The sequence below is a fragment of the Dipodomys merriami genome, unplaced genomic scaffold (genome assembly GCF_024711535.1).
Source record: "Dipodomys merriami isolate MVZ:Mamm:240054 unplaced genomic scaffold, mDipMer1.0.p SCAF_11, whole genome shotgun sequence".
In the NCBI taxonomy this organism is placed as follows: Eukaryota; Metazoa; Chordata; class Mammalia; order Rodentia; family Heteromyidae; genus Dipodomys; species Dipodomys merriami.
This window is the reverse complement of record NW_027202382.1, coordinates 31,532,344-31,560,339: the sequence shown is the minus strand read 5'-3', so window position 1 is coordinate 31,560,339 and position 27,996 is coordinate 31,532,344. Positions and strand designations below refer to the sequence as shown.

The following is a 27,996-nucleotide window of genomic DNA, read 5'->3' as shown; positions in this document are numbered from 1 at the left end:
GTGAAAGGAGGTGGGTGGGTAGAGGGAGATGGAATGAATTGCCAATCGTGAGTCCTTGCTGTCCTCACACAGGACTCTGGCCTGCCATCCTGTGCCCCTCAGTTCCTATCTACCTACACAGAAGGGTTTCTGCTTGGTGCTCTGTAGCTGCCTTGAGAATCTGACACTGACTCTGTCTGCTCCTGAGAGTGCCTCACACATCCACATGCATGGGGTTTGGGGGGAAATCTGTGTGGGGTTGCAGAACTAGGAATGAGGAAAGGCACCTTGAGCTGAAAGAGCCTGAAGTTAGGAAAGCAGGCTGTGGGAAAGTGTGGCTGGGGAGGAAATCCCAAACAGAGGTTGGTGGGGACGGAAGCCGAACAAGGTGTATCAGTGGGGAGAGAAAAATAGAGAGTAGAAAAGCAAAATGTAGGATAAAAGGAAATGAAGTTGGAGAGAGGCAAAGAGAAAGAAAACAGAAGAGTAAGTGGAAAAGGGATGGAGGAGAGGGGAAGGTTAGGGTAGGGGCAGAGGGGTTCTGCCAATTCCACATGCCCAAAGCGCTGAGTAAGCCCTCCAAGCCCTGCCCTCAACTCATCTGAGAAACTATACACCCTGTATCAGGTTCTGCTCAGCTATCCTGAGCTCGATCTGCAACAAGCGGGCAGATAATAACTGCTCCCCCCAGGCAGAAAGGCTAGTAGTGGACAGACACACAGAGGAATCTCGCCTGCCCATCCCGTTGCTCTTATCTTCTCTGGGTTCACTAAGGTGAAGAGTCAGAGCAGGATACTCAGGAGCTGTGCTGTTCTGGAGAACTAGAGTCCCACAGTTGCTCTGAGCATGGGGGCGAGAGGGGGTAGGGAAGTGGGGAGAAAGAAAGGGGTCAATTGATTATAGGACACAGGAAAAGAGAAAATGTCCAACCTCAAAGTCAAGGCTAGGTCCTCTAGAATCATCTTGCACCATGGCAGCGGATAGGGTGTGGACTCAGGTTTGAGTCCAAGCCATCATCATCAGGCTGTGTCTAAGATTTTGCTGTCTATGACCCTAACCCTCCCCACCACCTACCATAGTTGAAAGTCTATGTATGATCTCACATGCAAAGTGCCAGGCCCCTGAGCAGAGTACGTGCTCCGTCAACACTAAATGTGACTCGTTCCCCTGTAGTTAATAGCACATATCATTGTTTCTATGAAATAAGTATGGAAAAAGATTCTAGATAGCCAGCCCAGCTTTACCATAGAGAATGCAAATAACCCCATCCTTCTGAGTGTAGTCCTTATGGTCAGACAGACACTAGTCTGTGATCTGTTTTGTGACTCCTATTTATGTGTTCTGGGTGCCTTCATATCCTCACCTTGTAAACGAGGACATCAGGATGCAATTCTCTGCGGTCATCACCATTCAGTGGGACAATAAATGAACAAGCTCTTAGCACAAGATTGGATGAGACATCCGGAGAAATCATTTGTGAATAAGTCCCGCCCACGCAGGCAGGTATGCTGATTAAATGAGATTAATATAGGCCAAGGGATGAATTTAGGGCTCCGATCTATTACATGCTTAGCAGCCACATTTCCTTCTGCTTTATCTGTAGGCGGGTAGTCTTGGTCACTCACCTCCACGCGTGTAGGGTTCATCCAGTGGGGGATGTCACGCACAGTTACATTCACGGGCAGGATGATGGACTCGCTGTTGTGGTCCAGGCACGAGGTGGTACACTCTGCCCCTGAGGAGAAGCATGTACAAGATGGTGGAACAAGCTGGGCATTGGTGGCTCACACCTGTAATCCTAGCTACTTAGCAGGCTGAGATCTGAGAATCATGGTTCAAAGCCACCCCAGGTAGGAAAGTCTGTGAGACTCTTATCTCTAACCACCAGAGAACCAGAAGTAGTACGATAGCTCAAAGTGGTAGAGTGCTAGCCTTGGGCAAAAGAGCGCAAGGACAGCACCTAGGCCCTGAGTTCAAGCCCCACGACTGACAAAAAATAAAAAAAAAAGATAGTGGTTCAGCTCCCATTGTCCACAAGTTGCCCTTCCTCTGGGTGGAGCCTGCTGTGAGCTGATGCCAGTGGACTACACTTAGGTGTCCCAACCTCAGTGCTCTCTTGGCAGGCCTACCTAGAGTCTTCCTGATTCCATTCACTTGTCTTCAGGACAGGTGACGGCCAGTGCCACAGGTTTCTCCTCTCCAAAACTTTTCCAGTGACACCCCTCTCCCACCCCCCTCTCCCTCTCCCCCCCCCCAGCCCTGGCCCCACACCCATTCAGGACCAAGTCAGCTTGCCTTCATCCTCACCTGTAGTGCTTCCCATGGTCTGGTTAATCTCCTTTCCACTCACCACCCTCATGCTTTGGTTGGTGCAATGGAAGTGGGCTATGCTTGGCGTTCCATGAGCCCCACTCTTTCCCATCTCCAACAGAAATTCTCATTCACCTCAGATCTCCCCATCTACCTTCTCATGACCAGATCCTATCAGTTCTTCAAGGCACAAATCAAGCGCTCCAAACAGCTGCCTTGTCTGGGCAGTTGACTGAGCACTCCCCCTCCAAATGCCTATTGCCTTGGCTCTACTTCTGTGAGGGCACTGATGGGCCTCCCTCCAGTGGACCTTCCCTGCTGTGCCTCGTCTCCACAGTTAGTGTTGCCCTTGGAAGACAAGAGTGTTAGTGACGCCTCTCTGTGTCTGCCCAAGAGCCTGACACCCTGAGAGAGCTCTGTGACGATTACAGGATGAGAGGAATACATGCATGTAACGCCAGCTTCTTCATCCCACACTTTCCCCTCCACTATGTTTCAGCCCCTGCAAAATCACCTGAGCCTTCCAGACTCTGCTTCTAGCACATTATTAATGACCCTCAATCTCCATCCAAGTGTCACTTGTTCAGGAAATACCCCTGGTTTCCAGATTTGCCAAAACCCTCATAGAAAGCCATCATGGTATCGGTCACATTCTGACATTTCTCTATGTGGAACTCCGCGGGGCCAGCACTGTCTCTGATCCCCATGCTGTGTGGAGAACCTGCAGCTAGGTATGGCAGATGCAGACACTCAATAGGTGAAAGCTGTGAAATGAGTGAGACAATACCGTTGAGTGTGCAAATGGATGAGGACGAGACAGTGTCATCACACCTGCTTCGTAGATGAGGACGCCTAAAGGCATAGAGCTGACAAGCCGAGAGCTGCATGTGCCTCCTGGCTTCAAGGCCCAAGGAAGGGCAAAGGTATAGCCATACAGAGAGAAGAGAGGGTAAGGATAGGACACAGAGACGGATGAAGGACCAGAGGAGAGAAAGGAAATGGAAGGAACACAAGAAGACAAAAAAAAAGATGAGTAATGAGAATAAGGGGAAACCACTACTGAGCAGTCAGAGACATGTAGCACTGAGTGCGCTGTCATGGGACCGGTTCTAAAGTTTTTAGGGAGCAAAAATGAAACAAGGTGGTGAGTGAAGAGGATAGAATTCTTTTGGGGAGAAAAAAATAGAGATGTATCTTCTAAATGATAACGGTTGCCTTATTCTAAGAGATGGCAGGGGCGGGGGGGAGGGGTTGACAGAAGAGAGAGAGAACACGGTGGACACTGGTGGTATACCTGTCCTAGATGGGAGCCCTTCATCCCTCTCGGGTCTCCTTCCTCCTCCAGGCCTTGTTCTAAGGCTTCAGGACCAAGGCTGCTATGTTGTGATCTATGAGCCATAATTGGCACCATTACAGAATGGTGATCTCACCAGCTCCCCCCCACCACCACACACACACACACACACACACACACACACACACACACACACACACAGGCAGCAGCAGCAGGGACTTTCTGAGGGCTCATGACTGCCACCCAAGGCTGCCTGCTGCCTCCAGACCCCTAGCCTGATACATACCTTGCCTGCTTACAAGGTCTCTGATTAAACTCCTCTTCCTGGTAAAGGGGGCTCCCTCCACCCAGGGAAGGGTTGAGGAGGTATGTTTAGAGGTGAAGGAGTGGGGAGGGCTATTTGTTTTTCCTCCTTTATTCTCTCTGTCCTCCTTTTCACCCTGTGACTCTTTTCCTCTCTCTCACCCTCCCTCCCTGCCCCCTCTCTCTCCATCTCTTTCCCTACCCAGCACCCATCCTGGGTTATCATATTCATGGGACAGGAGTCCAGGTAGCCTTGGTTGGAAATATGGCACCAGGGCTAGGAAGTTCATGGGGTTCCAACATCGTACAGATTTCAGTGAATAAAAGCATGCCACCATGACCCACTCTGCCTGTCTCTCGAGACTATTCTAAAACATATGTGTTCAGTGCCATGCACACCCATGACCAAGGATGCAGAGGGAAAGTCTTGGCTTTGTAATGGAGTAGCCCATACTGCTCACTATGGCAACACCCCAAACTTTCTAGAATGCCAGTGCTGTCGGGCCCTACGATAGGAGGATCTCTTCTTTCTATGACTTGCCTGAGAAGGGGGGAGAGTCCTATGTATTGGTGGCTTTATAAAATCATAAAATTCACTCTGCATAGTCCGAATTAACATGCGCTTTGATATTCTTACCCTGGCTAGGAGCACGTGCCCCGGACTAAAGGGAATGGTGTTGCTTCCTGTTCTGCCTTTAGAGGAAAAACTTCTGCTCTCTGAGCTTCTGTGGTCCCACCTTCAAGCACTGCTGATAAGTCTCCAGGCACCTCTGCTCTCTCATTACAGGCCTCTCCTCTTGGACACACAGTGACAACACTGGGTGTGCTGAGTAAAGAGGATGCTAGCTCCATGCATGCTCAGATAACCTTTTATGCCAGACAGCACTCGAGATTGCCCCATAAATCACGCTGAGCATGAGAAAGGACATTCAATTCCCTGGGCTCTTCATCATGATCAATTAGGGAATCAGCTCAAGAGGTCAACATTTCTGCCCTTCAATAAGGGTCAGATTTCATGGGCTTTGAGTTTCCCCAGAGAACTGAGGAGCTGGTGATGAATGCATCTTGTCCCAGGGCCTGGTTTTGACCAAGAAAAGCCCTGGCATTGGGCCCCAGCTTGTCCCCCCCACCCCTCCCCCTCCCCAATTCTTGATCTGGCTATCACAACACAGACAGAATTTTGAAAATGCTAGTTTTCCTCCTCTAGAGGCAGCTAAAATGCCATGGAGAGAAGCCAGGCTCTGGAGTAGGCTAAGTCTCAGGACCTGGGGCAAGTTCCTGGCTAGATACAAGCCGGGTACCCATGGATGCGTAGTATGATGCAACTTCTATGATTAATAGTAGAAGTCTCCTTCCTCCTCCAGGATCACCCTGGATGCTGACCTAAATGTGATAGGCACAAGGAATATGTCTGCTCTTTGGTAGCATGGCCCGCTCTCCTCCCCTATACTCTTTTTCTCTCTTCTTCTCTCCTCTCCTTCTTCCCTCCTCCCCTTTTCTTTTTCTCTTGATCCTGTGATCCCTCCCCATCTCCCTCTCCCTCCTCCTTCTTCTCTCCTTCACTCCTTCCCTCCCTCCTCTCTCTCTCTCTCTCTCTCTCTCTCTCTCTCTCTCTCTCTCTCTCTCTCTCTCTCTCTCTCTTCCCTCACTATTTTTTGCCTGATAACCTGTTTCAAACCCCTAGTAAACACTGCTTCCTCTGGGAGCCTTCTGTGTCCTGCTAGATAACCAGTAGCTTTCCTGTACGAACCCATCCATATTTGCCCACCATGCCCTCAACGAACATCCCTTCCTTGAACCTCTGCCCTTCCCATGCACCTCTCTGCTCCACTCCGACCCCCACAGAACAGCGACCATCCCAGTCTCCTTCTGCTCTGTCTCCCACCTGCCTATGCAAGGGCTTCGCATGGTCCACCTGCTTTCCTGGGTAGATGTCCCCCCAACCACTGCTTCCCATACCCTCCTGGGCCTATCATACCTATGGCATAGCCATCACGGCACTGCAACTTGAGGTTGCTGTTGAGCTGGTTTGGAGCCGAGCACTGGCCTTGCATCTCCGGGCAGACATAGAAGGAGCCACTCCAGGTGCCATCTTTCCGGCAGTGAATGATGTTGCTTCCTTGTCCCTGAACATGACAGATACACAGTTAGGACCAAGACAGACCCAACAAGACAGACACACAGTCAGGACCAAGACAGATCCCATCTGCCAACAAGACCTGCCTGTCTCTCAGAAGAAGAGTGAACAATTTCTCATCTCTCCACAGCTCTGGAATCACTCCAAAATAATTAGTTGACAATGTCCGAAACTCAGTCATCTTGAAAAACATGTATTTTTTTTTTTGGTAGCTCTACAGATGAAGAAGCTGAGGAGGACTCAGAACAGGAAGAAACTTGCTCCAGAATGCTCAGACAATGTAACTCCCAGTTTCCTTAATTCTTAGTTTCGAAGTCTTTCAGAAGTTTCAATCAGAGCCATCACAGCTTGATTTGTGTTGCTTGTTATTGTTGTTGTTGTTTGAGATAGTAAGAGCCTGTCCAGTCCTGTACTTATAGAGATGGCAAGCATGTGTGTTCTGAGGCTGATCATTAGGAGATATATACACACCAAAGCTTGTACCCTTATAGCTCAAGAGGAAACATCTTAGGTCATGATTCTGCTTGGCATGCTCAAGTGTGAAACTTTGCCTTCCAAGGGCTTCTCTCTTCCCTGTCCTTCCCTTTACTTCTAGTAATAATGGACCCAAGAGGCCGGTATGAGGATATTTCTATCTTCCTCTCACAATTCTTTGAGATGAGTGACACATTCTATCTTGGTCTTCTGCAAAGTAGTAGGCAAAGGCAGCTTGAAGACAAAGGCCCTCCTTCCAAGACCCTGCCAGCCTGCAAGACGCCAACATAATATTTCAGAATCGCTTCTGAATTAAATTCGTGTCCACTGTGTGCCCAGTTTTGTGGAAAACCAGCATGTATCTTATGAGGGTGGAAAGGCAGTCCTGAGAGCAGTCGTGTATGTGATTGCTCATGGAGAAAAGGCAAAGATGGCCCTAGGGCCATGAGTACTGGGAAAGATTGTGATGGTACAACCCAGGAAGGCCTCTCAGAGGAGGTGATTTACAGAAGAGTCTTCAGGGATAGAGAGTTCACAGGCAGACACAGAATGGCGGGACATGCCTAGAAGACAGAAGGGCATGTACAAATGCAATCCCATGCAGTGAACACAGGAAAGGCAGGTATGTTCCTGGTTCTCTGCCTCCAGGGAAGAAGGCAGCAGATGGTAGAGCAAAGGATTATGGGGTACTTATATGCTAGCTTCAGGAAAGCAGTCTCTACCTGAAGGAAATGGAGAATCATGGATGCTTTCAGTGCAGGCAGGGGTCTATCTGCTGAGAGATCTCAGAAGAAGCTATCTATTCACCTTCTTCTGTGAGGCTTCAAATAAGACAAGAACGTTCATGTGAGGCTGGAGAGGCAGAACATGCTCCACCAATAAGAAACACCAGAGAGTAGCTACCTATGATCTTCAGCTTCTATTCAGCCACCTATGTGTGCCCTGCAAACCTTCCTCCCCCACCCCCAGCCTTACTTCTGCTTAGTTCTCTAAGTTCCTAGCTGGCCACAGCACCATCACGAACCCTGAACTTTAGTTTCAACTTCCTTCAGTCCTAAAGCCTCCTGTGTCCTGCTTTTAGGCTTGCTCCCCACCCCCCACCCAGCCCTCTTCTCTTTTTCCTCACTTTCCTGTATGTGGTAAACAGAGGATCTGGCACATCCATTGCTGACCTAATTTCATCCAGATTCTGCACAATGCATTGCCTCAAAGTCTTGGACATGGTGGTTACCTGACTTTACCGTTTTTTCCCTAGCTAGTCAAGGGTGTTTTACTTCTACTCATCTTTCATTATCTTTAAGTAGTTGTACAAAGAAGTTGCCATTGAACAAAGCAGTTTTTGAACATCAGTGTCACCCCTTTTGACATTTTCACCCATCCCTCCCTTCCTCACCTTTCCCTTACTCCTCTTAATTTCGTAGGATAAGCATTGAATTCTTGACTGCCTTCTCTCCACTCTTCTCCTATAAAGCCTGGATGGTATCTCCTTCATCCTCTCCAGAAGTGCCTTCTACCATGCCTAGCCATTGGTCCATTCATCTCCCCATAGATATTTTTGTTTATTCAAGAATTGGCTGTCTAATCAAAGATGATAAGAATAAGTGGAGAGTGATTTTTGTGTGTGTATGTCGGTCATGGGTCTTGAACTCTGGGCCTAGGCACTGTCTCTCAGCTCTTCAGCTCAGGGCTAGTGCTCTACATTTGAGCCACAGCACCACTCCTGGTTTTCTGGTGGTTAATTGGAGAAAAGAGTCTCACAGACTTTCTTGCCTGGGCTGGCTTGAACTGTGATCCTCAGATCTCAGCCTCCTGAGTAGCTAGGATTATAGGTGTGAGCCACGGGTGCCCAGCTCTGATGATTTTTTTTTTCTAAAGAAAATAAGCACAGTCGAGGAAATCAATGGAGAAATTAATGAGGAAATACGTGGTGAGGAGGAATTGAATATAATCTGTAAGAGGCTGATTCAGGCTGAAATGCCCTGACTGAGAAAACAGCTGCAAGAAGACAGGATTGAGAGGAGGAGAAGGGGGGGCCTCTCTCTCTCAGTTTCTTCCAGGCCAGCAGGAGAAGGGTGACATTGCAGGAGGGAGGGGGGAAAACACTGTCTGCTAGCCAGGGGAGGTCACCTACATTGAACACCCAGCTATGGGATAACTCGCAAAGTCACTTTCTGTGTCTTGACGTGGGCTAGTGGCAAACTTATACAGCTTTATGTGTTTTTGTGTGTGTGTGAACCCAGACTCTCCTTCTTGGAGCCCCAGGCTCCAGGCCCCATGATTCTGCTGGGCCCTCAGGGGAGTAGGAAATTGACCCCAATTTCCTGGAGCCTTGGCCTGGGCCTATGATGCATTTGGCCTCCAGCCGCTGAAGGGCTGCAGACCTCAGCACTCCAAGGGCCAGAGCTGGCTGAGGAGCTAAGTTAGCAGCAGAGAATGTATTAGAACTAGCTGGAGTCTACTTGGGGAGCTCTAAGGGGGGAAGACACACCACAGAAGGTGGGAGAATAAGGTTTCCAGTCTCTGTCTCTCTCTCTCCTCCTCCCTCCACCACACATCTCCCTCCTGTTTGGCTCATCTAGCACTTCATGCTGCAACAATCCAACTTTTAGAAAGTATGGCATGTTTCTGCTAAGACATCCCAAGCCTTTTAAACAAAACACGATCACAGGCCAGCTCTCCAGGGCTTCTACAATGAAACCTACTGTGACATTGATACCCAACTTCTTGGCCTCTTCTCTGCTGGGCACTGCCCTTGCTTGCCCATCCACACCCCTTTGCCAGTGCTATGCTCTGGGCTTCCAGATACTCAGCTCCTCCTTTGAGATTCGATCCTGGCACCCTCAGCACCTGCCAATCTCATGAGGCAGAGGGGATGCTTGCCTTTGTTGGATCTTGCTTGAGCACACATTGTTTAGCACACAATCTGAGAGGCCCAGGACCTCTTCTGTAGGCATTATCAGGGAACTAAATTCTGGATGCTGAAGTCCAATTTCCTGTCAGAGGACTGAACCCCTCTCTGTGCCTCTGTATCTGAACTTTCTTTTTAAAACTTCCCTACCATTTTAACCAAAAAGGACCACAGAAAGCCTAAGGCATTTAACACTGCATTTATTATCAAACACTACATGCCCAGTGTTCAAAAAACCATTTTAACAACCAAGTAAAAGGTAAATCATGACCTTGTTTCAGAGTTAAAAACTGAGACTCCGTAAAGAAATGAAACAAATGAGTTTTAGACCCATGCTATGTAAGGGTTAAGAGCTTGGACTTAAACAGCCCAGCTCAAATGCCAGCTCTTCAGCTTTCCCAGCTGTGTGGACCTGGGGGAAGTTCCTCAACTTCTCTACACTCCCATTTCCTTGACTGCTACATAGGTATGAACACTCTTATCTCAAAGAGTTGCCATGAGGACTAAGTAGTCAGTGGAAGGAAATATGTAAAGCTTACCCTCCTACCCCCACCATACTGTGCTGTGATTAGCTGAGGTCATAATGTCTCTGTCTCCAGGGAACTTCAGAACCAAGCCAAGTGGATGCCATGGGGCTTAAATGCAGCCATTCATATAAGTGCTTTGCCTAGTGACTGGAAAGTAGGAGTGGCTCACTGAGATGTAGACGCTGTCAATCATCTGCCTCAATCATCTGTTCCCCACCAACACTCTCAAGTGCAATCTGCTTTCTCAAAGGAAGGTGTAAGGATAAGACAGCCTCAGGAGGGAGAATGAGTAGCAAAGGCATGGAAAGGAATCTTGGCTCTGCTGGTAACTTGTATGAATCTCCTTTCTGGGTTTCAGTGGTTCATCTATAAAATAAGTAAGTGGGTTGCAGTGGGGGTGGTCTGAGGTCCTGCTGGGCTCTATTAGTGTGTGGCTCTGCAATTTTTCTGACATCCTCTAGGCAGCCCTGGATGTTTGTGTACATATTTAACAACTCTAAAATAAGATACTGCCCCTGCCACCCCATGGGAGCTATGATGCATCAGGGCAGAGCCCATAATGGCAAGGCCTAGCTCCTCACTCCAGGTAGCACACAGGTTCTCTTGGCTGCCCTCTACGACCCATCCCTGCAAGGATCTGGTATGCTGATTTTCTCATCCTTCTTTTCTCTGCTCCTGCTGAGTTGTTGAAATGCATGAGGTGTACTACAGATGTAGTCCAGAAAGCCCCGATCCTCTCCTGCCCCTCCTGTGGTATATAGCTCTTCTGCATAACCTGTCTCCATTGCAAAGCTGGCTACTGCCCTGTTACCTGCAAAGCTTCTACAGTGATCCCCTGTCACCTCACTCTGAACTATGTTAGGTCTTAAGGCAATGAGCATTTCTCTCTAGACACCTGGATGCAAAAATCTGCCCTTTGCCATCAGGCTACTCTGGAGATGTTTAGGAACAAGGGGGAAGAGTAGGCTGTGGAGTCAGAATACTGTCCACTAACTCAGCAACATGGGTAGGAATCTAGCCTCCTGGCTTTCTTTCACATCTATAAGATGGAGATATCCTTTCTTTTTCATGAATTTGTTATCAGTTTTCAAATTAAAAGAGTTTGTAATACTAGTTTGACAAACTCCTCATCCCCCACCCCTCCCCAAATAAACCCTAAAAGAAAGAAAGCCATTATTAATTAGGGGCTCTACTTTAGTTTAGAGAGACAGGAATACTATCAATGCTGGAGATAAGTAGCATACGATGCTAAGTATGGTGCTTATATTTAAATTTGGACAAGTACAATTGAATATTTAGTGGCTCTGTCACTCACAGCAACATGTGACTGCAGGTATAGTACAGACACCCACGTGTGGGACTTTCTATCAGGAAGTTATCCTGGATGGGGTTGGTCTAGATGACCCAGGCAGGAGATGTATTCTACAGGTTTATTTGAGCAGGTGTCCAGGTTTCACTACAGCTCATAATAGTCTCTCCAACTACACTCTAGCTTTATACCAGATAAGTGCCTGTTCTTAGTTCTCCAACTTTCTGAAGTATCCAAGGAGCCAAATTTCAATCCATTGCCTCTATTTTCATGTCTTCTGGTATTCTACATAGAAAAACCCATTTTGCCCACTGGACTGACCTTAAAAAAAATCTAGTTTGTTGATGTCATCTCTAGGGATGCCATGTCTGGTTGTATAGGCTATGAATCTTTACCAATAAACTATAAGACACGTGGCATTATTTTTCCCCTACCCCATTTCACACACAGGGACATTACATTTAAAAAGGTAAGTAACATCCCCTGCCCCCCAGGTAGAGAGTAGTAAAGTCAGCATTCCAACTCAGGCTCCAGATCCCAGTATTATATTGGCTCCCACAGAATGAATGAAGTAAAGTGCTTTAAAAAGAAAACTCATTTGGTTTTTGCGGCAGGGGAATGGTGGGGGAGAAGTTTCTGAATCTCCCCTACAATCCGCCCCATCCTTTCCTGCCAAGATCTGGGAACTTGTTTGGAAAGCATAGACTTCCTGCTCTATGCAGGCTGTTGTTGGATTTAAGATGTTCAGGCTGTAAGTTTCTGCTGTTTATAGGCAGCCAGAGGGGATCTGAGGTGAATACTAGCTTTGGCTCTCAGGCCGCTGGTCTGAGGGTAGAGGAAATTCATTTTCGGTACAAACTAGAAACGTCAATTGTGTTAGGAGCCCATTTGGCACGTGCTCTCTGCTTCTTTGAGCTAGCAAGCCATACCCTGCTTCTTCCAGTCTAGCCTCTACTCTCTCTCCACCAGCTGCCAAACAGCACCGCCCGCCCGCCCGCCCGGCCGAGTCATCTGATAAATTTACATTTTCCTCTCCTTTAAATACAAACTGGCTGTGGAAGTTACTTGGCAGGCTCCGGGGCAGACTGGGTTTCAGTTTGATAACATGACCACAGCCAGAATGTTATTTGGCTGAGCAGTCTGGGTAACTGTTAGCAACAGTTTTATGTAAGGGAGCAAGAGGGGAGTCGATAAGCCTGTGAGAGGCCTTGGTGGTGATCCAGACCTTCACCTATCTGGCACTGAAGCTCCTTCCCTGCCACTCAAGGATGGCAATGTCTCCCAGGGGTGCACACCAGCCTCCGTGAGTGTACACAGACACCTGCCAGTGTGCACTGTGGAGGTTTGCACCAGGTGACAGTTGGAGTCACCTGGGCTCTAATTCTGACTCTGCTGATGCCAGCTGAGTTCACCCCAGAGAGGGAACAACATCCCCGAGTCTTGTTTTCTCCTCTGGAAAGTGAGGAGATGGACTTTATTGTGCATTTCCACTCTTTGGTACGGGATGACTGGAGACAGTGAAGGACTTCCCAGGCTAGTGTGAGGATGAGGAATGGATCGTCAACACAATGTGATTGTGGACAGTATTGGGCTGATCCTTTGGTGGGGCGCTAAGCCAAGCAGTGGAAGGGATGATGGGGAAGAGATGATGGGAAGGCTTCTCAGATTGGAAGGAAAGAAACAGACAGGTCAAGTTGGCTTTATTGGACAGAAGGGGAGAAGCAGAATGCTGTAGCTAGGATCTGGAGTTTTGTCCTAAGGGAAATGGAAAGCTGTTGTGCGTGAAGAGCTGATAGCACAAGAACTAATACTACTGGAAGGGAAATGATCAAGAGGCTGCGTGGTAGCTCAGGACAGAGATGATGGGTACCTCCCTGGGCTGAGGCGTGGTGACAGAGAGATCAGAAGGAGCACTTTAGAATATGTTTTGGAGAATGGTATGACTTAGATTGGAGAAAGAGGAGTTGAGGGCAAGGGTTTAGCAGTGGTACCTGGAGGCATAATAAATAATGAAGGTGGGAAAGCTCATTGAAGACCAAACTATCACTAGAGCCCAGAGATTCTACTCCAGCCTCAGATGGCAAATGCCTGGTACCCCTGTAAGCCCCAGGACTTGGGGTATTGGTTTTACGTGGTAGGTTCTAAGAAGATGGAGTTTTTGGTAGACTTAGGGCTTCTTTGGGTCTTTTTCCCCCCTACTGCGTGAATGTCTACAGACAGGCTGGGTGTAGGAATGTGGGAAAATTCCCTCACAGAGCTCCTTCAGCATAGGCAGGCAGGAGTGCTGGGCTGTTTCTCAGTCACCTGTGGCTTGTGATAAAATTCAAGCCCTGCAAGCTCCAGGGGTGCTCCCTTTCTTTTACCACATTCCTGAATCAGCTCTTCTAACCTGACAGGGCCTCCTTTATCTACTTCAAAGCCAATGTGGACTCTGACCATGGCTGCAAAGTGGCAAACATTCCACTCACTCCTATCAGAGCAATTGAAGCTATCCATTTCCTACGCTAGGATTTCCTTGACTAACTATGCCATACATAGCTGATGGATTTCAGTGCTCAAATACATTCAAAGCTAAGGGTCTCTGAACAAACAAAACATGTTATTACAGGGAGAAAAACAAAACTTGGAGAGACTGTAGATGGAGCCCAATTTCTTTCTTTCTGGATTATTTTAGGGGTGGGAGAGGGGGAGACAGTATCGCACAATGTAGCCCATGCTGGTATTAAATGTCAGAGCCTTTCACCTCAGCTTCCCATGTGCTGAGATTACAGCTGTGCACCACTATACTATATTTAGAACCCAGGGTTTTTTTCCCCACTTATGCAGTGATAGCATTGTTATTTTATAACCTGGGTCTGTACAGACCAAATTCTGGAAAGAGCAGTCATTAAGGTCCAGCTTGGTCTTGGGCAAGCAGAAGGGAGGAGATGGGAGGTGTGGCCTCTAGTTGTTCCCAGGTCCCACGGGGCTTACCTGGGAGCTGCTGCTGTCTTCACACTTGATCCTACACTCACTGTTGAACTGGAAGCCATTAGTACACTGGTAGAGCCCGTGGAATTTGGGCGGAGGTGGGTCACATGTAACTGGAACACAAGCTCCCTCCTGCCAGCTGCCATCTTGGGTACACTGAGTCTTGAAAGCCCGTCTTCAAGAAAGAGATAGGGCAAAAGATGTCTCAAAGATTAAACAGCTAGGCCCACGCCCATCCCAAAACACTACCAGGTGGCCTCTCTTTCTTACCCAGGATTCTCTACATATTCTTTTGAGCGAGGGAATACATGTCAAGATAAGGAAAAGTCGCTCATGCAACTCGATCAGCAGAAGCAGATGGGGATGTGGGACTTCCTCTCAGTTACATGTGGGGTGAGGCAACACTCAAGCCCTACCCCATTCATCCTCTCTTTTCCCGCTGAGGGTGCTCATGTGACATGAGCAATCACATCAACAATCACGCCGAACATCTATGTTCAAGGCACTGGTTCACCACAACTTTAGGCGATAACTTTGATTGTCTTCCTCATGTTGGTGAAGGCCAGGAAAGTGGTGTCACTTGCATGAGAGCGCACAGCTGATCTGCAGCCAAGCTCACTTTGTTTGATCCACAGCTAACCTTCTGTGGGCTTGGCGCAGAACAGAACGAGAGGCGCAATGGGTCTTGCCTTTAGCGCTAAGCTGCAGAAAGTTTCCTCTTGAAGAGGTCTTCCTCTGCTCCACCCCAGAGCCCATGAGTATGCTCCCAGCTCCACTTACTTCTTTGACTTCCGGGAGGGGCCAGGCACGTGATATCCAGGTTTACACTTGTACTTGCAGAAGGAGCCCACCTTGTGTTTGTTCTCATGACACCTAGGCGTCTGGAGATCTGCGTTGGGGATCGGAGGTGGTGCGAGGCACATGAGCTCACACAGGGCCTCAGGGAAGGACCACAGTCCATCTTCCATACAGGTCAGGAAGCTGTTATTGCCTGGAAAGCACACTGGATTTTTAGCCAACCTGACTCCCCAGTGGAATCCCATCCCATTCTGCTTTCAATCAGAACTCCTAGGGAGCTCATGAGAATGGCCATAAGAGACTGAACGCAAGGGAGTGAGTTACCCCCATGTTTAAGTGAACTGAAATCCGTGTCTTCTGACTTGTGATTCTGAGGCTCTCATGCTATCCATCCTCCCTCACCATCCTCCCATCCACTCCCCTGCCTTCTAGGTGTGCACCCTTGCCCAGGAACAATGAACTTGCTTTCTGGATACTTACCAGCATACGCTTTTATCAGAATCTACTCCAGGCTCACATAACAGAGTGTTGTGTGACCTTAAATTGCCACTGCTGTCCACCCATTTTCTCCCTTTCCTCACCCCCCCCCCCATAAGCCTAGGCCTCTGTATTCTCTTCCTCCCCCTCTTTTGCCTGGAAGAGGCAATATCATGCCTCATATCAAGAGGTTTGATTTTCTGTTCCAGGTCCCAGCTCTCAGCGAAACTCTGCCAAAGTTACAGAGGCAGCTTCCGGCTGCCCGTGCCAACTCTGACAGAGTGCTGATGGCCACTGGGATGTACGCCTGATAGGGAAGGTTGCAAATCAAAGTAAAACCCAGGAGTGATGCTTTTTCACCACTAGCTCATATATTATCAAGGCACAGCCTGCCCCAAACTCCCCATGACCATGGGAGGCCCTGGAACTGCTGCCTCTCCACGGAACTCTCCTCTATGTTTATTACTGAATGGGGTTGATCACCAAGGCTGGACGCATGTGGGAAGCTCTGGGATTTAAAGGTGGATGGGGTGGAGTGATGGGGGAGGAAACTGACATTTATTAAACAGTGACTGTGCAAACTGTTTCTGATAGTCAAGTTCATTTATTCTTTCCATAAAAGTGTACTTAGCAAGACAATTTTCATCTGGAAAGGGGATCTCAGAGGAGGTGACTTGAACCAGTTCTTGGCCATAGCGAAAGACAAGAAAAGCCAGGTTCAAAACCAAATTTGTCTAATGACAGAAATGGTTTATGTTCAGTGGGAAGCTGGATGTAGATGTTTAGTAGAGCCTTATTTTACATCGGGGAATAGTCCAAACTCAACTATCCAATCTATAGAAAGGAAAACAACTGCTCTGCCGTCAATGTTGAGAAGTTGGAACATATACACGTAACTTATGAAAACGGTGCACACAGTGTTGTCAAAGCCAGGCATGGTAGTGCCCACCTGTAACCCCAGTACTTGGGAGGCTGAGGTGGAAGGATTGAAAGTTTAAGGTCAGCTTGAGCTCCATACAGAAACCCTGCTTCAAAAGAAAAAGAAAGAAAAAGAAAGAAAGAAAAAAGTGTCACTAATGTCCTCATTTGCTTATTAACTAATCTCTTCCTCTTGTCTTTATACTTTCCTGAGCAGGTCTGGAAGGATTACATGAGTTGTCGAAATCCTTCATTCATTTAAAAGGCATCTATTTAGTGATTATTGAGTACTATTTTGTGGTTATTGTTCTTATTGTTGTTGGTTGGGGAACAAATAGTGAACAAAACAAATTAAAAATAAACCTGCTCTCTTGAAGTTTATAATCTACTGGAAGAGAGAACAACATAATTATAAAACAAGTAAATCATTTAGTGTTCTGTAAAGTGGCAAGTACAAATAAAACAGGAGAAAAAAGTCAAGAGAGAGGAGGTTTTATAGTTTTATGTCTGCTCCACCCTTATCCATTTTCTACTCTTTCCTTCCTTGTTTGTGTGATTGACCTGGTTAGATTTAGTATTTCCAAATCCCACAGGGATACACTATGTTATTGCCAGCTATGGCTATTTTCACGTCACATAACAGGAATAAATGATATGGAAGGGTGATTCATTTGGCTTCCCAAGAAGCAAAGAGGTTTCCAGAACACCAGATACTCCACATTTCTTTTGTGCGTATCAGAGCTTTGGGACACTAGGGTATATACCTCGAGTTTAGTGGGAAGGGGCCTTGCTCAGGGCGGATAAATATGGAGAAAGTTTTAGGATTCTTATCAGGATGTCAGTTTCTGTGTCAGGCAAGCAGGAACATTACAGGTTGTAAAGTGAGATTCACAGCTCTTCTGTAGTAAGATAAAATGGACAGAACATGAGCAAGGCATTGGTAGATTCATCCATGCCTTTAGGAGACTGAGATCTGAGAACTGTGGTTCAAAGCCAGCGTGGGCAGAAAACACCAAAAGCTTGCATCCCCAATTAATCAGCAAAATGCTAGACTGGAGGTGTGGCTCAAGTGGTAGAGTACTAGTTGTGAGTGGTAAAGCCAAACAATAACGTAAAGCCTCAATATAAGCACAAAAAGACAAAAATGAAACAAACAAAATAATGACAACTACAACCAAAACAAACAAAAAAAAAACTCCACTGACCCATTGTAACAATGACATATACAACACACTAGGTTGAAAACGAACTTTACAATTTGGTGCGGGTGGGGGTGGGGAAGGAGTTGTGGGGCGGGGGGAAGGGAGGGTAGGGGAAAACCAAAGGAAGGGGAATAACAATGTTCGATAGGAAATGGACTCATTACCTTGCTCATGTAATTGTAACCCCTCTGTACAATATCTTTACAATAAAAAATACATATTTAAAAAAATTCCACCAGAATGCTAACTAAGAGAGAAAATGCAAACTACAAATGCACATTCGGAGAGACAGTAAACAGGAGTTAGCAAGGTCAAAGGAAGAACAAAGCTAAGCAGGAACTGGTGATTCAGGACCATGGAGATGTCCCCCGACCCCACGGGAGGGAAAGTATCTCATGTAATGTAGACAATGAACATACAGAATCAGTTTCTAGTCTCCTGCTGTGGTACCACCACATCCAACAAGTAACTTTGAAGAAAGTACGGTATGCTGGATGTAGTCTGTACCTATTCCTCTTGCCCTTGGTCTTGGTCTCCAGGCTCTGAAGGATGCATGCTACACTGAGGAATCTTCTTGTGGTTTTTGGATATACATGCCAGGTTTGCAAACTAAAGTACCAGTGTTCCTGAAAGTGGCATTCTGTCAGTGATGGAGATCGGGGGGGTTCATATGTCAGGTACAGTTTTGATCCTCAGTCATGTTCCACACTGTCCTTCAGACTTCCTAAGAGTGACTGAGCTCCAACTGGCCATCAGTGTTAATTCTATCTCCTCTCCTTATCCCCCTACGCTTTGTGACTCAGGTCACAAAACAAAAACAAATTTGAGCCTGGAGTTCCTAGCAACTCCAGGGTAAGAGTGCTGGTATTGGATGTTGGATCCCTGCACATCTTAAGGTCAGGAAAATGAATGTTCCCCAACCTTCTTTAAATGTAGCTAAGTAAATTTCCGTCTCTAATGAACAGGAAAACAAGCATAAACTTCTCATATCAGAAGTCTGGTACTTTTTTATTGTTCCACTAAAATATTACCTAGAAGCTCTAGTTTCTGGGAATGCTTTTAAGGTAAGTTCAGGTATTTTATGGAGAAGTAGGTGAGCCATGATCCACAACACTGTACTGTGTATTTCTCGAATACATAGAAAAGATTTTGAGTGTTCTCAGCACAAAGAAGTGATATCTAAAGTGATAAATATGTCACCTGACATGATTTGATCATTACACATCATGTACAAATATCAAAACAACACATTGTTATAGTAAATATTAAAAGTAACATTTCCCAAGAAAGGAAATATGTCTGACCTTCAGTCTGGCTTTCTTAGCATTTTTCCAAAGGTGTTGGCAATGCTTTGGTGATCAGATGAAGGGCTGTGTCTTGTGCAACCTCTATTCCCAGCTTCTAGCCTAATGCCTACCACATAGCAGTCCCTCAATTTTTCATTCACTGAATGAATAAAGTATCATGAATCTACTTGTGATCTGGAACAATCCATTTAACATGACTGGCTATAGATAAAAGCAATTTCTGAGCTCTTAACCAGCTCTAAGATTTCAGGATATGAAAGGATATTTGTCATAATATAATTTGAAGAAAATTAAAATTCAGCTCATTTGAATAAGGACAAGCAAGAGTTCAGGAAGCTGCACTAGCTTAAAGCTAGTAAGGGTCGGATTGCAAGGTGGTTCATTTCACTGCAAAGAATAGCTACTAATAAGTTGCAGAAGTTGAAGGAGAAGAGGTATAAATAGGAGAGGTCCAGGTCAGGCAAGAAATGGGGGCACAAAGCATTTTAGGCTGGCCCCTTTTCCCAAAAATAGCCCGTAGCTACTTCAGCTAGCATTTTGAGGTGGAGGAAATCAGAACGAAGCTGAAACAGAAGTAGAGTAATCAAAAGAAGCATGTAGTCCTTTGCCAATTTTCATTCTCAAAGCACCTTGCTAGTCTTCTGGGATCCTGGAACTGTGGAGCACATCTTGCATTGTCCTTGGCATTTCCAGGAAGTATGGTGCTTGCTCAGTAAAATGTTACCACAGTACCAACATGGCTGCATTAGATGGAATGTTAATTGTCCAGATGCTCATTATTACTTTTTTCCTTTTTCTTATTATTGTTTATTAGCTGCACAAAGGGGTTTCCATTTAACAAAGCAGTTAATGTACAATGTACCTTGATGAATGCCCCTCACTTTCAACATTCTCACCCATCCCTCCTCTCCCCTCCCTATCTTTCCCCTTTCCTCACTCTTCTTAATTTTGTATGATATACATTGGATTCTTGACTGCATTCTCCCCCCCTCTTCTCTTCATTCATCTAGTCCTTTCCCCCATGACCTGACCCCACCCTACCCCACTCGTTCCTGGGGTTTTATTTTGCTGATCTTTGGTTTTGCCTTTCTAAGGAATTACACTGTTTGAGATCTCCCTTGGATCTACTGCATTTCGGTTAATATACTTGTATACATGTGCATACCATAAAACACACTTATTGATGAGTTTGCAAGTGAAATCTAGCTTCCATGTATAAGGGAAAACATGGGTTCTCTCTGGGCTTGACTTACTTCATTTACCATAATTTTTTCCAAGTTTTTCCATTTCCTTACAAAGGGCACAATATCAACCTTTCTAAAGGATGAGTAAAATTCCATTGTATATGTATACCACCTTTCCTTGATCCATGTGTCCACTGAGAGGCATCTGGGCTGATTCCATACCTTGGCTATGGTGAATAATGCTGAAATAAACATGGTTGTGCTGGTAACCTTACTGTGTCTGGGTTTATTTTTAAATGTCTGAATTCTATGGAGGGCTATCTGGAAATGAGACAGTGGGGTAGGCATCTTAAAACTCAATTCATCATTAACATCACTTTGTAAGTGAGAAAACTAAGATGTTGATAGAATTAAATAAATTTTTGGTCAAACTTGAGATGTGGATCTGCCCAAGGATACCTGGCTCCTAGTGATCAGCCCACAGTGGAGCTTCTACTTAGCCAAAGAGCTGGTGTTCAAAGAAAAAATGTCACAGAGCCAGAAACGTAGACCCATAGAGTAGCCTGGAACTGGTTAGAGTAGAATTTCACGACCCTCCCTCCTTTCCCTGTCCAAACTTCCCATGTGTCCAAATTAGTGTCCAAACTTCCTTGCTAGCATGTCTGGCCCACTTACTATCCAAATGTTAGACACAAAGGAAGGAGAAGCAGTCATTGTATTTTAGATAGTTGATGGAGAGCCCTTCCTAAGAAAAGAGTCTAGAATGTTGGACACATCTGTGCAGATAGATGTATAGACAGAAAAAGAAAAACGGAAAATCCATGTCACCATAGCAAGGGAAAGGGTGAAATGCTGGGCACCAGCAGATGTGGAAACTCTCCACATCCACCAGCCCTCACCCACTGTCAGTGCAGCCTAAGAAACCAGAAAATACTTCACAGTCCTCTATGTCTTGTGGAAATGCATGAGCAGACTGAGTTTTCAATGCTCATATAGAAAAGGGCAACCACCAGAGCTAGAAGTAGAAAGAAGACCTTTCGCAATGATTTAGGACAGAAGCATGCTTGTCTTAGAAATTGTACCTCTTAGTAAATATTAAATGTACCCAACATGGTTGAGGTGAGTCGGGGTTAATGAGGTGATGTAAGTAATAATATATTTTTAGCCATCTAATTAAACATTTATGGCTTTGATCCTGAGGCTGTCTTTTCTGAATCTGAGGGGGCTTTTCCCACATCGTGATTTTTTGGAGATTCTGTCTAGGTTCATTTGATGAAGAACCGAGGCAAAAGTTATTTTAGGATATTGTACATAAATCCTGAGCAGAGGTTGGCATTGAAGCATATGTAGGGGAAATTAGGACATTTAGGATACAGAAGCAAGTGGGATTATGGTTCTTTGGGATGACAGATAATGAATGGTCCTGGGATCTGGGAGGAACATGGAAGACAAAACTGGTCTCCCTAGTTCCAACACCAGAGATTCTTCAGGGTAAAGAAGTCAGGTGCTAGGAAGATGAGTCACTGCTCAAGTCTTTGTGAGATGCCTTTTGGAGAAAATGAATATATGTTAAGACTGTTCTCTAACTCGGGCACTCTGTATGTATCCTATCTCAAGCCCTAGTAAGCCTATTTTCTAAATGAGTATATAGAGGCTAGTAGGTGTGAAATTGTTCACCTAAGACCAGAGAGTTAGTCTGGGGCAGAGCCAAGAGGGGTATCTTATACTTCATCATTTTTCATTTTCTGTGTTCTTTTGGCTTATACTGTATCTCAAAGGAAGGTCACAAAGCTAGGTACTACTGCCTCATGCCTGTATTCCTGGCTACTCAGGAGGCTGAGATCTGAGGATCACAATTCAAAGCCAACCTAGGCAGGAAAATCTGTGAGACTCTTATTTCCAATGAACTACCAGGAAAACCTGGAAGTTCAGGGATGGCACCTAGGCCCTGTGCAGCCAACAAAAAGAAGAAGAAGAAGAAGGAGGAGGAAGAGGAGGAGGAGGAAGAGGAGGAGGAGGAGGAGGAGGAGGAGGAGGAGGAGGAGGAGGAGGAGGAGGAGAAGGAGGAGGAGGAGAAGAAGGAGGAGAAGGAGGAGGAGGAAGAGGAGGAGGAGGAGGAGGAGGAGGAGAAGGAGAAGGAAGAAGAGGAGGAGGAGGAGGAGGAGAAGGAGAAGGAGGAGGAGGAGGAGGAGGAGGAAGCAGCAGCAAAAGCAGAGGAGGAAGAAGAGAACAGAAAAGAAAGAACACACCAAAGGAAGAAAGGAGGGGAAAGAAGCGAACAAAATAATGTTCTGATCATCTCCCATGTTCTGGCTTGAAAAGGACAGCAAAGTGGAGTTAATAAGGTCAAGAGAAAAGGATCAGGACCTTTTCCCCAAACAGGCTGCCAGCAGATCCACGCAGAAGCTAAGAAAAGGAATTTGTGTACCAGATAAGGCTAGTAGCAAGCTACATGAAATAGCAGTTATTCCTAATGAGTCAGTATGGCAAGGGAAGAGATACTCTGTGCTCTTCCCAAAGTTGGGATCTACACCTCCTGTGGCCACATCTCAATAGCAGGCTCATCCTGCCCCTGCCCCTCCCCCCCCCCCCAGTCTGTAGAGGACCCCTGGCAGGAGGATCTGCATCACTTTGATTAAAGATTATTATTAGGTGCAATAAAAGCTGCAAAAATGAGTGCTAATTTATATACCTCCTTTCCCCAAGGGTCCTTGATTGAGAGAAGTGTGATTTGGTAGTCTGTAGTTATTAATACATCCTTCAATCCACTGGTAAATGGGGCTAAGCAATGGACTTGGATGCCTAGAAGTTGGAGGGTTTCTAGTTTATATTCTCTCTCTCTGGTGTAATTCTCAATACTATCTTAAATGAAATGTCTACAACTGTCTAATTTAAATCTTTGGGTCAAAAATGAGAGGAGTTGAGTGATGTGTCTCGTTTATTTCTGACCTTTTTGGGGGGTGGAGAATTTGATAATATTGCTAGATCTTTCATTTTTTAAGAGAAATATATCATGTGTTATTTCTTGATCATTATATCTAGCCAACCAGTGAACATTCCTTATTCACTCTCATTACGTGCTGAGTTCTGAGCCCTCTGCCCAAAGCACTGTCTTCAAAGGTGTCAATTTCATATGACCTTCCTTATTTTTTTCAGTATCTTTAAAAAAAACTGTCAAAGCTAGGCAGTGGTGACTCACTCCTATAATCCTAACTACTCAGGAGATTGAGATCTGAGGATTGTAGTTCAAAGCCAGCCCAGGTAGCCAGGTAGACAAATTCAAATTCAAGAGACTCTTATCTCCAATTTAGCCACCAAAAAGCTGGAAGTAGAGCTGTGGAAGCAGAGTGCAGCTTCTAGCAAATTATATATATATATGAAACAGCACCTTAGTCCTGAGTTCAAGCCCCAGTATAGTCACAAAACAAAATTAATGAAAAGCACTCTCTCCAGTTATCAAAATGCCTGAAACTCAGGCATACACAATAGTACGTGGAATTTTAAGGGTATTCAGAATCATCATTCCAAATTCTGCACACCTCTCAGAATCCCATTCAACCATGACATTCTCTGCAGCATTATGGACCCTACTTGGGTATCTCAAAGTATCTCACAAGTGATATATTATTTTAGGTGGTAAATAAAGGGGCAATGCTTCCTTCAGTCAGTCATGTAAAAGGGAATGCCCTAAACCTTCAAAAAATCAAGTAAGATGTCACAATCCTGTACATACCTGACCGGAATCCAGAATATTTGCTCTATAATTGCTGCTATGTGTAGTTTTTTATACAAGTTCCTTCCTTACTCATGCTGAATTTAGAGTCATCAATATTTCCAGCAAGAATGCTTCTGAGCTCTTCAATCTCTTCTGTTCTGATGTTCTAGAATTTTCTTCTAAGCTATTCTCTCTCTGGCTTCTAAAATGTGTTTTTTTTTCTTCTCCAAAATGCTAGACTCTTGCCACTTCCATATCCCTAATGCCTAGGGGGATTTTCCATGTTTTCTATATAAACCTTTTCCTTTCTTTCTTTCTTTTTTTTTTTTTTTTGTCAGTCATGGGGCTTGAACTCTGGGCCTGGGCACTTGTCCTTCAGCTCTTCAGATCAAGGCGAGTGCTCTACCACTTAAGCCACAGCACCACTTCCAACACCTGTTCCTTTCTAGACAACAGTTCTTCCCTCCCTCCCTACCTTCTTTCATTTCCTTCCTTCCTTCCTTCCTTCCTTCCTTCCTTCCTTCTTTCCTTCCTTCCTCTCTCCCTTCCTTCCTTCCTTCCTTCCTTTCTTCTTTCCTTCCTTCCTTTTCCTTCCTTCCTTCCTTCCTTTTCCTTCCTTCCTTCCTTCTTTCCTTCCTTCCTTCCTTCCCTCCCTCCCTTCTTCCTTCCTTCCTTCCTTTGGCAGTACTTGGAATTTAACTCAGGGTTTCACCTTTGGCTGATAAGCAGTCTACCCCCTTAATTATACCCTCAGTCTTTTGCTATTACTTTGCTTTTTAGATAGGGTGTCATGCATTTGCCTGGGCTAGATTCAAACTATGAATGATCTTCCTCTCTACTTCCCATGTAGCTGATATTACAGGCATGATCCAGCACTCCTGGCTTTAGGGTTCTACCAACTTCAGAGGGTATCATCCCCTTAGTCTTCCTATTTCTGCTTATCTAAGATTACAGGCAGGTACCACTATATCTGGCCTCATCTATTCTCCTTAAGGTGAAGTAGCTGGTATTGGAGAAACATAGACCTGGGCTACAATATAAACCCTACCATTCCTATAGTAGCCTTTGACTAGTTCTTTAAACTTTGAGGCTCAGTTTCCTCCTCTGAAAAATGTAAATATTGTTAACACTTACCTCGTTGGGCTTACACAACCATAATCACACACAGGTGAGCTAGGTGTACACCAGTTCCTGGTGTGAATTTATTACCCTCTCCTCCTCCCACTTGCCTCCATGCCTCTCTCTCTGTTTTCTTTATTTTTGGAAGATTTAGAAAGTCTTGAAAAAATTACTGTCATTTTTATCAATACATTTTTTTTTCTTGACTGGACAGTCAAGATATTTAAATAGCGACAATTGACAAAAACAAAACAAAACAAAAAAACCAGGACCACAAATACAACCTGTGTGTCTAACCCAGGGTGTCTAAGATCCAGGAAGAGGCCAGGAAGCAGAGTCTAGGTTTCTCACACAGACAGAGAGCAGCCGCACTGAAGTAAAGGGCCCAAGATACCTTTTAACTGTGCAGGATGGCGGCACTGGAAGGAGCATCTGCTGCCGAAAGTGGTACCCTCCAGGCAGGAGAAAGTGGCGGCGTAGACATGATGGTGGTCCGGCATGCCACAGTCCACAGGCTCACAGGCCACCTGCTTGTTCCACTTGCCCTCTGTGCAGGTCACCGTGACGCTGGGTCCCGTCTGAAAGGCAGAGGCAGGCACAATGAGAGATGGCAGAATGGTCCACCAGTGTGAGACACATCCTTCTCCTCTGGGGAGAATCTCAGTCTCATCCAGACACCAAGAGACCAAGATTTACAGTGTTCAGTGTTAGCTCATGTCTAATAATCTCAACAACAGCAAGAATTAGATATTTCAGTTTCCACTAAGTTTAAGAGACATTGTGATCAACCTCTGGATTACTCGTCTGAAAAAAGGATAAGGGGATTTAAGCCCAAAGTCAGTGCTCCTACATGGCTACACAGTAGGACTCAAGAGGTCTAGGCCTGCCTGCCTGCCTGCCTGCCTGCCTGCCTGCCTGCCTGCCTGCCTGCCTTCCTTCCTTCCTTCCTTCCTTCCTTCCTTCCTTCCTTCCTTCCTTCCTTCCTTCCTTCCTTCCTTCCTTCCCTTCCTTCCCTTCCTTCCTTCCTTCCTTCCTTCCTTCCTTCCTTCCTTCCTTCCTTCCTTCCTTCCTTCCCTCCCTCCTTCCCTCCCTCCTTCCCTCCCTCCTTCCCTCCTTCCTTCCCTCCTTTTCTCTTTCTTCTTCATTCACTCCTTTCCCCTCTCCCTCTCTTCCTACCTTTCTTCCTTTTGGCAGTACTGGCATTTGAACTCAGGGCCTCACATTGCTAGACAAGATCTCTGTCATGTGAGCTACACCCCCAGTCTACCAGAAGCCTGTTGGAATGTTTGGGAGACAGCAGGACATTGCCTGGGATATAGGAGACCTGGATGTTTGCCTCTTATGTTATAAGACCTTGGGTAGTCTGTTCTCTTGAATTCTCTCATTGGCAAAATGAATAGACTGAACTATAAAGAATTCCATATTCTGAGACCCAATGGCTCAGTAGCCAAGAAAGACATGATGAAAAATATTTTTTAAAAAAACTATCTATGAAAACTAAAAAGTTCAACAAAGATCTGAACCGAAGATATTAGGGTGGTGTAGATGGAAGGGTGGGGCTATCCTTGGGTGAGCCAAGTGAACTGTCATTGGCAGCCTAGAGGCTTCCATTCAAGGAAGAAGCTGCCAAATCCCGCAGGACTGAGGGATGCCAAATGTTGATCTGGTATTTTAAGAGCAAAAGACATTTTCCTTTCCTAAGCACACATCAAAGGGTGTATAGAGGCCTCTCCCTGCCAAAACGACCTAATTGTTCCCATAGAAGTTCAGACCTGCCGTGGCTGACACACAGAAGTAGATTTCTAAGACAAGGAAGTGCAGAAGCTCTGTACACATAGGTGTTCCCAGAAATACATAATGTTTCCTGTGTGATTGCATCAGAGTTGCTGGGGAGGCCCTGGAAAGTGCTACATCTATCCACAGCTCTGTAATCTTCAAATGCCAGAGCTGGAAGGAGTCTTGCCTGTCTCCTTATCCTCCTCTCCTCGCCCTACCTGAGATTCCCAAAGCAACACACCTGGCTGCAGTAACTTCCTGCCACATCACTCAAAACCCAACCCACTACCACTCGTTTCATGCAGGAAATACCCTATCTTCCATGAGCTCTGTCAGTGACCTCTGATGGCTTTCTCTGATGCCTGACTTATAGGTAGACTCAAATCCACAGCATGTGGAGAGAAAAAGGGCCTCTGCAGAGCATGGCCTGATCATGGCAAGTCCTTCAGCCATCCTCTGCTACCCTAACAGTAATTCCCAGACTTCCTGACTAAGCTGGCCCAGCACCAGCAGACAAAGAATTGACTCTCTGGACTCATAACTCGGGTGACTTGAGAAAGAAAGAAAAATCTCTGTCTGGGGAACTCTCACCAATAGCTTTCCACTTATTATTCCCACATGTGCCAGAGCAGATCTCTCTCCCTGTCCCCAGCACACACTACTCTCTGCCTATCTACCTGCTGGGCAGTTTTTATACCACTTCTTCCAGAGCATTTTCCTTAAGTCCTCCTGTGTTTCTACATCCCAATACAGGTCTCTTTATAGTATTTGTCATTATTTGTGAGTCCCCTCTCCCCACCGGCCACACAACAGACTGAAAAGAGTGACTCAAGTTGTTTTGTTCCCCAGTCTAGGGCTTGAATTCAGGGCCTCACACTCAGTCTGCTTTCTTGCTCATGGCAGGCACCCAGTCTCGCCTTTCAGTTGTTAATTGGAGATCTGAGACGATGGCTGACATCTCTTCTGCCTAGGTTGGATTTGTATTACAATTGTCTGGATCTCAGCCCCTTGAATATGAGCCACCAGCATCCCCACTTCAGTCTGTTTTAATGACTTCTGTATCTCTAGGACCAAGTACAACTTCTGATTTATGGTGAATAGATGCAATGAATGAATGAACAAATCAATCAACATCTCATTTACTTTTTCCTAAAGCAGGCTGTTTCATTACAGCAATGATCTGAGTGTAACATGTAACATGACATGTTCGGCCTGTAGCCTTGTTGACTTGCAAACTACACAAACATAGTGATGTGTGCTATGGAATGCTTTTCTGCACAGGAAGGTTG

General features: G+C 45.8%; 1 protein-coding gene across 1 annotated transcript in view; it reads right to left on the bottom strand.

The window, feature by feature from the left end:
- Window positions 1-27,996, bottom strand: part of Pappa (pappalysin 1) — a 226,188-nt gene that overhangs the window by 21,782 nt on the left and 176,410 nt on the right. The window contains exons 15-19 of the mRNA XM_070012448.1: window positions 25,326-25,509; window positions 14,992-15,202; window positions 14,215-14,386; window positions 5,865-6,012; window positions 1,605-1,714 (exon numbers count right to left, since the gene is read on the bottom strand). Coding sequence (XP_069868549.1) covers window positions 1,605-1,714; window positions 5,865-6,012; window positions 14,215-14,386; window positions 14,992-15,202; window positions 25,326-25,509 — 825 coding nt within the window. The remainder of the gene's footprint in view (window positions 1-1,604; window positions 1,715-5,864; window positions 6,013-14,214; window positions 14,387-14,991; window positions 15,203-25,325; window positions 25,510-27,996) is intronic.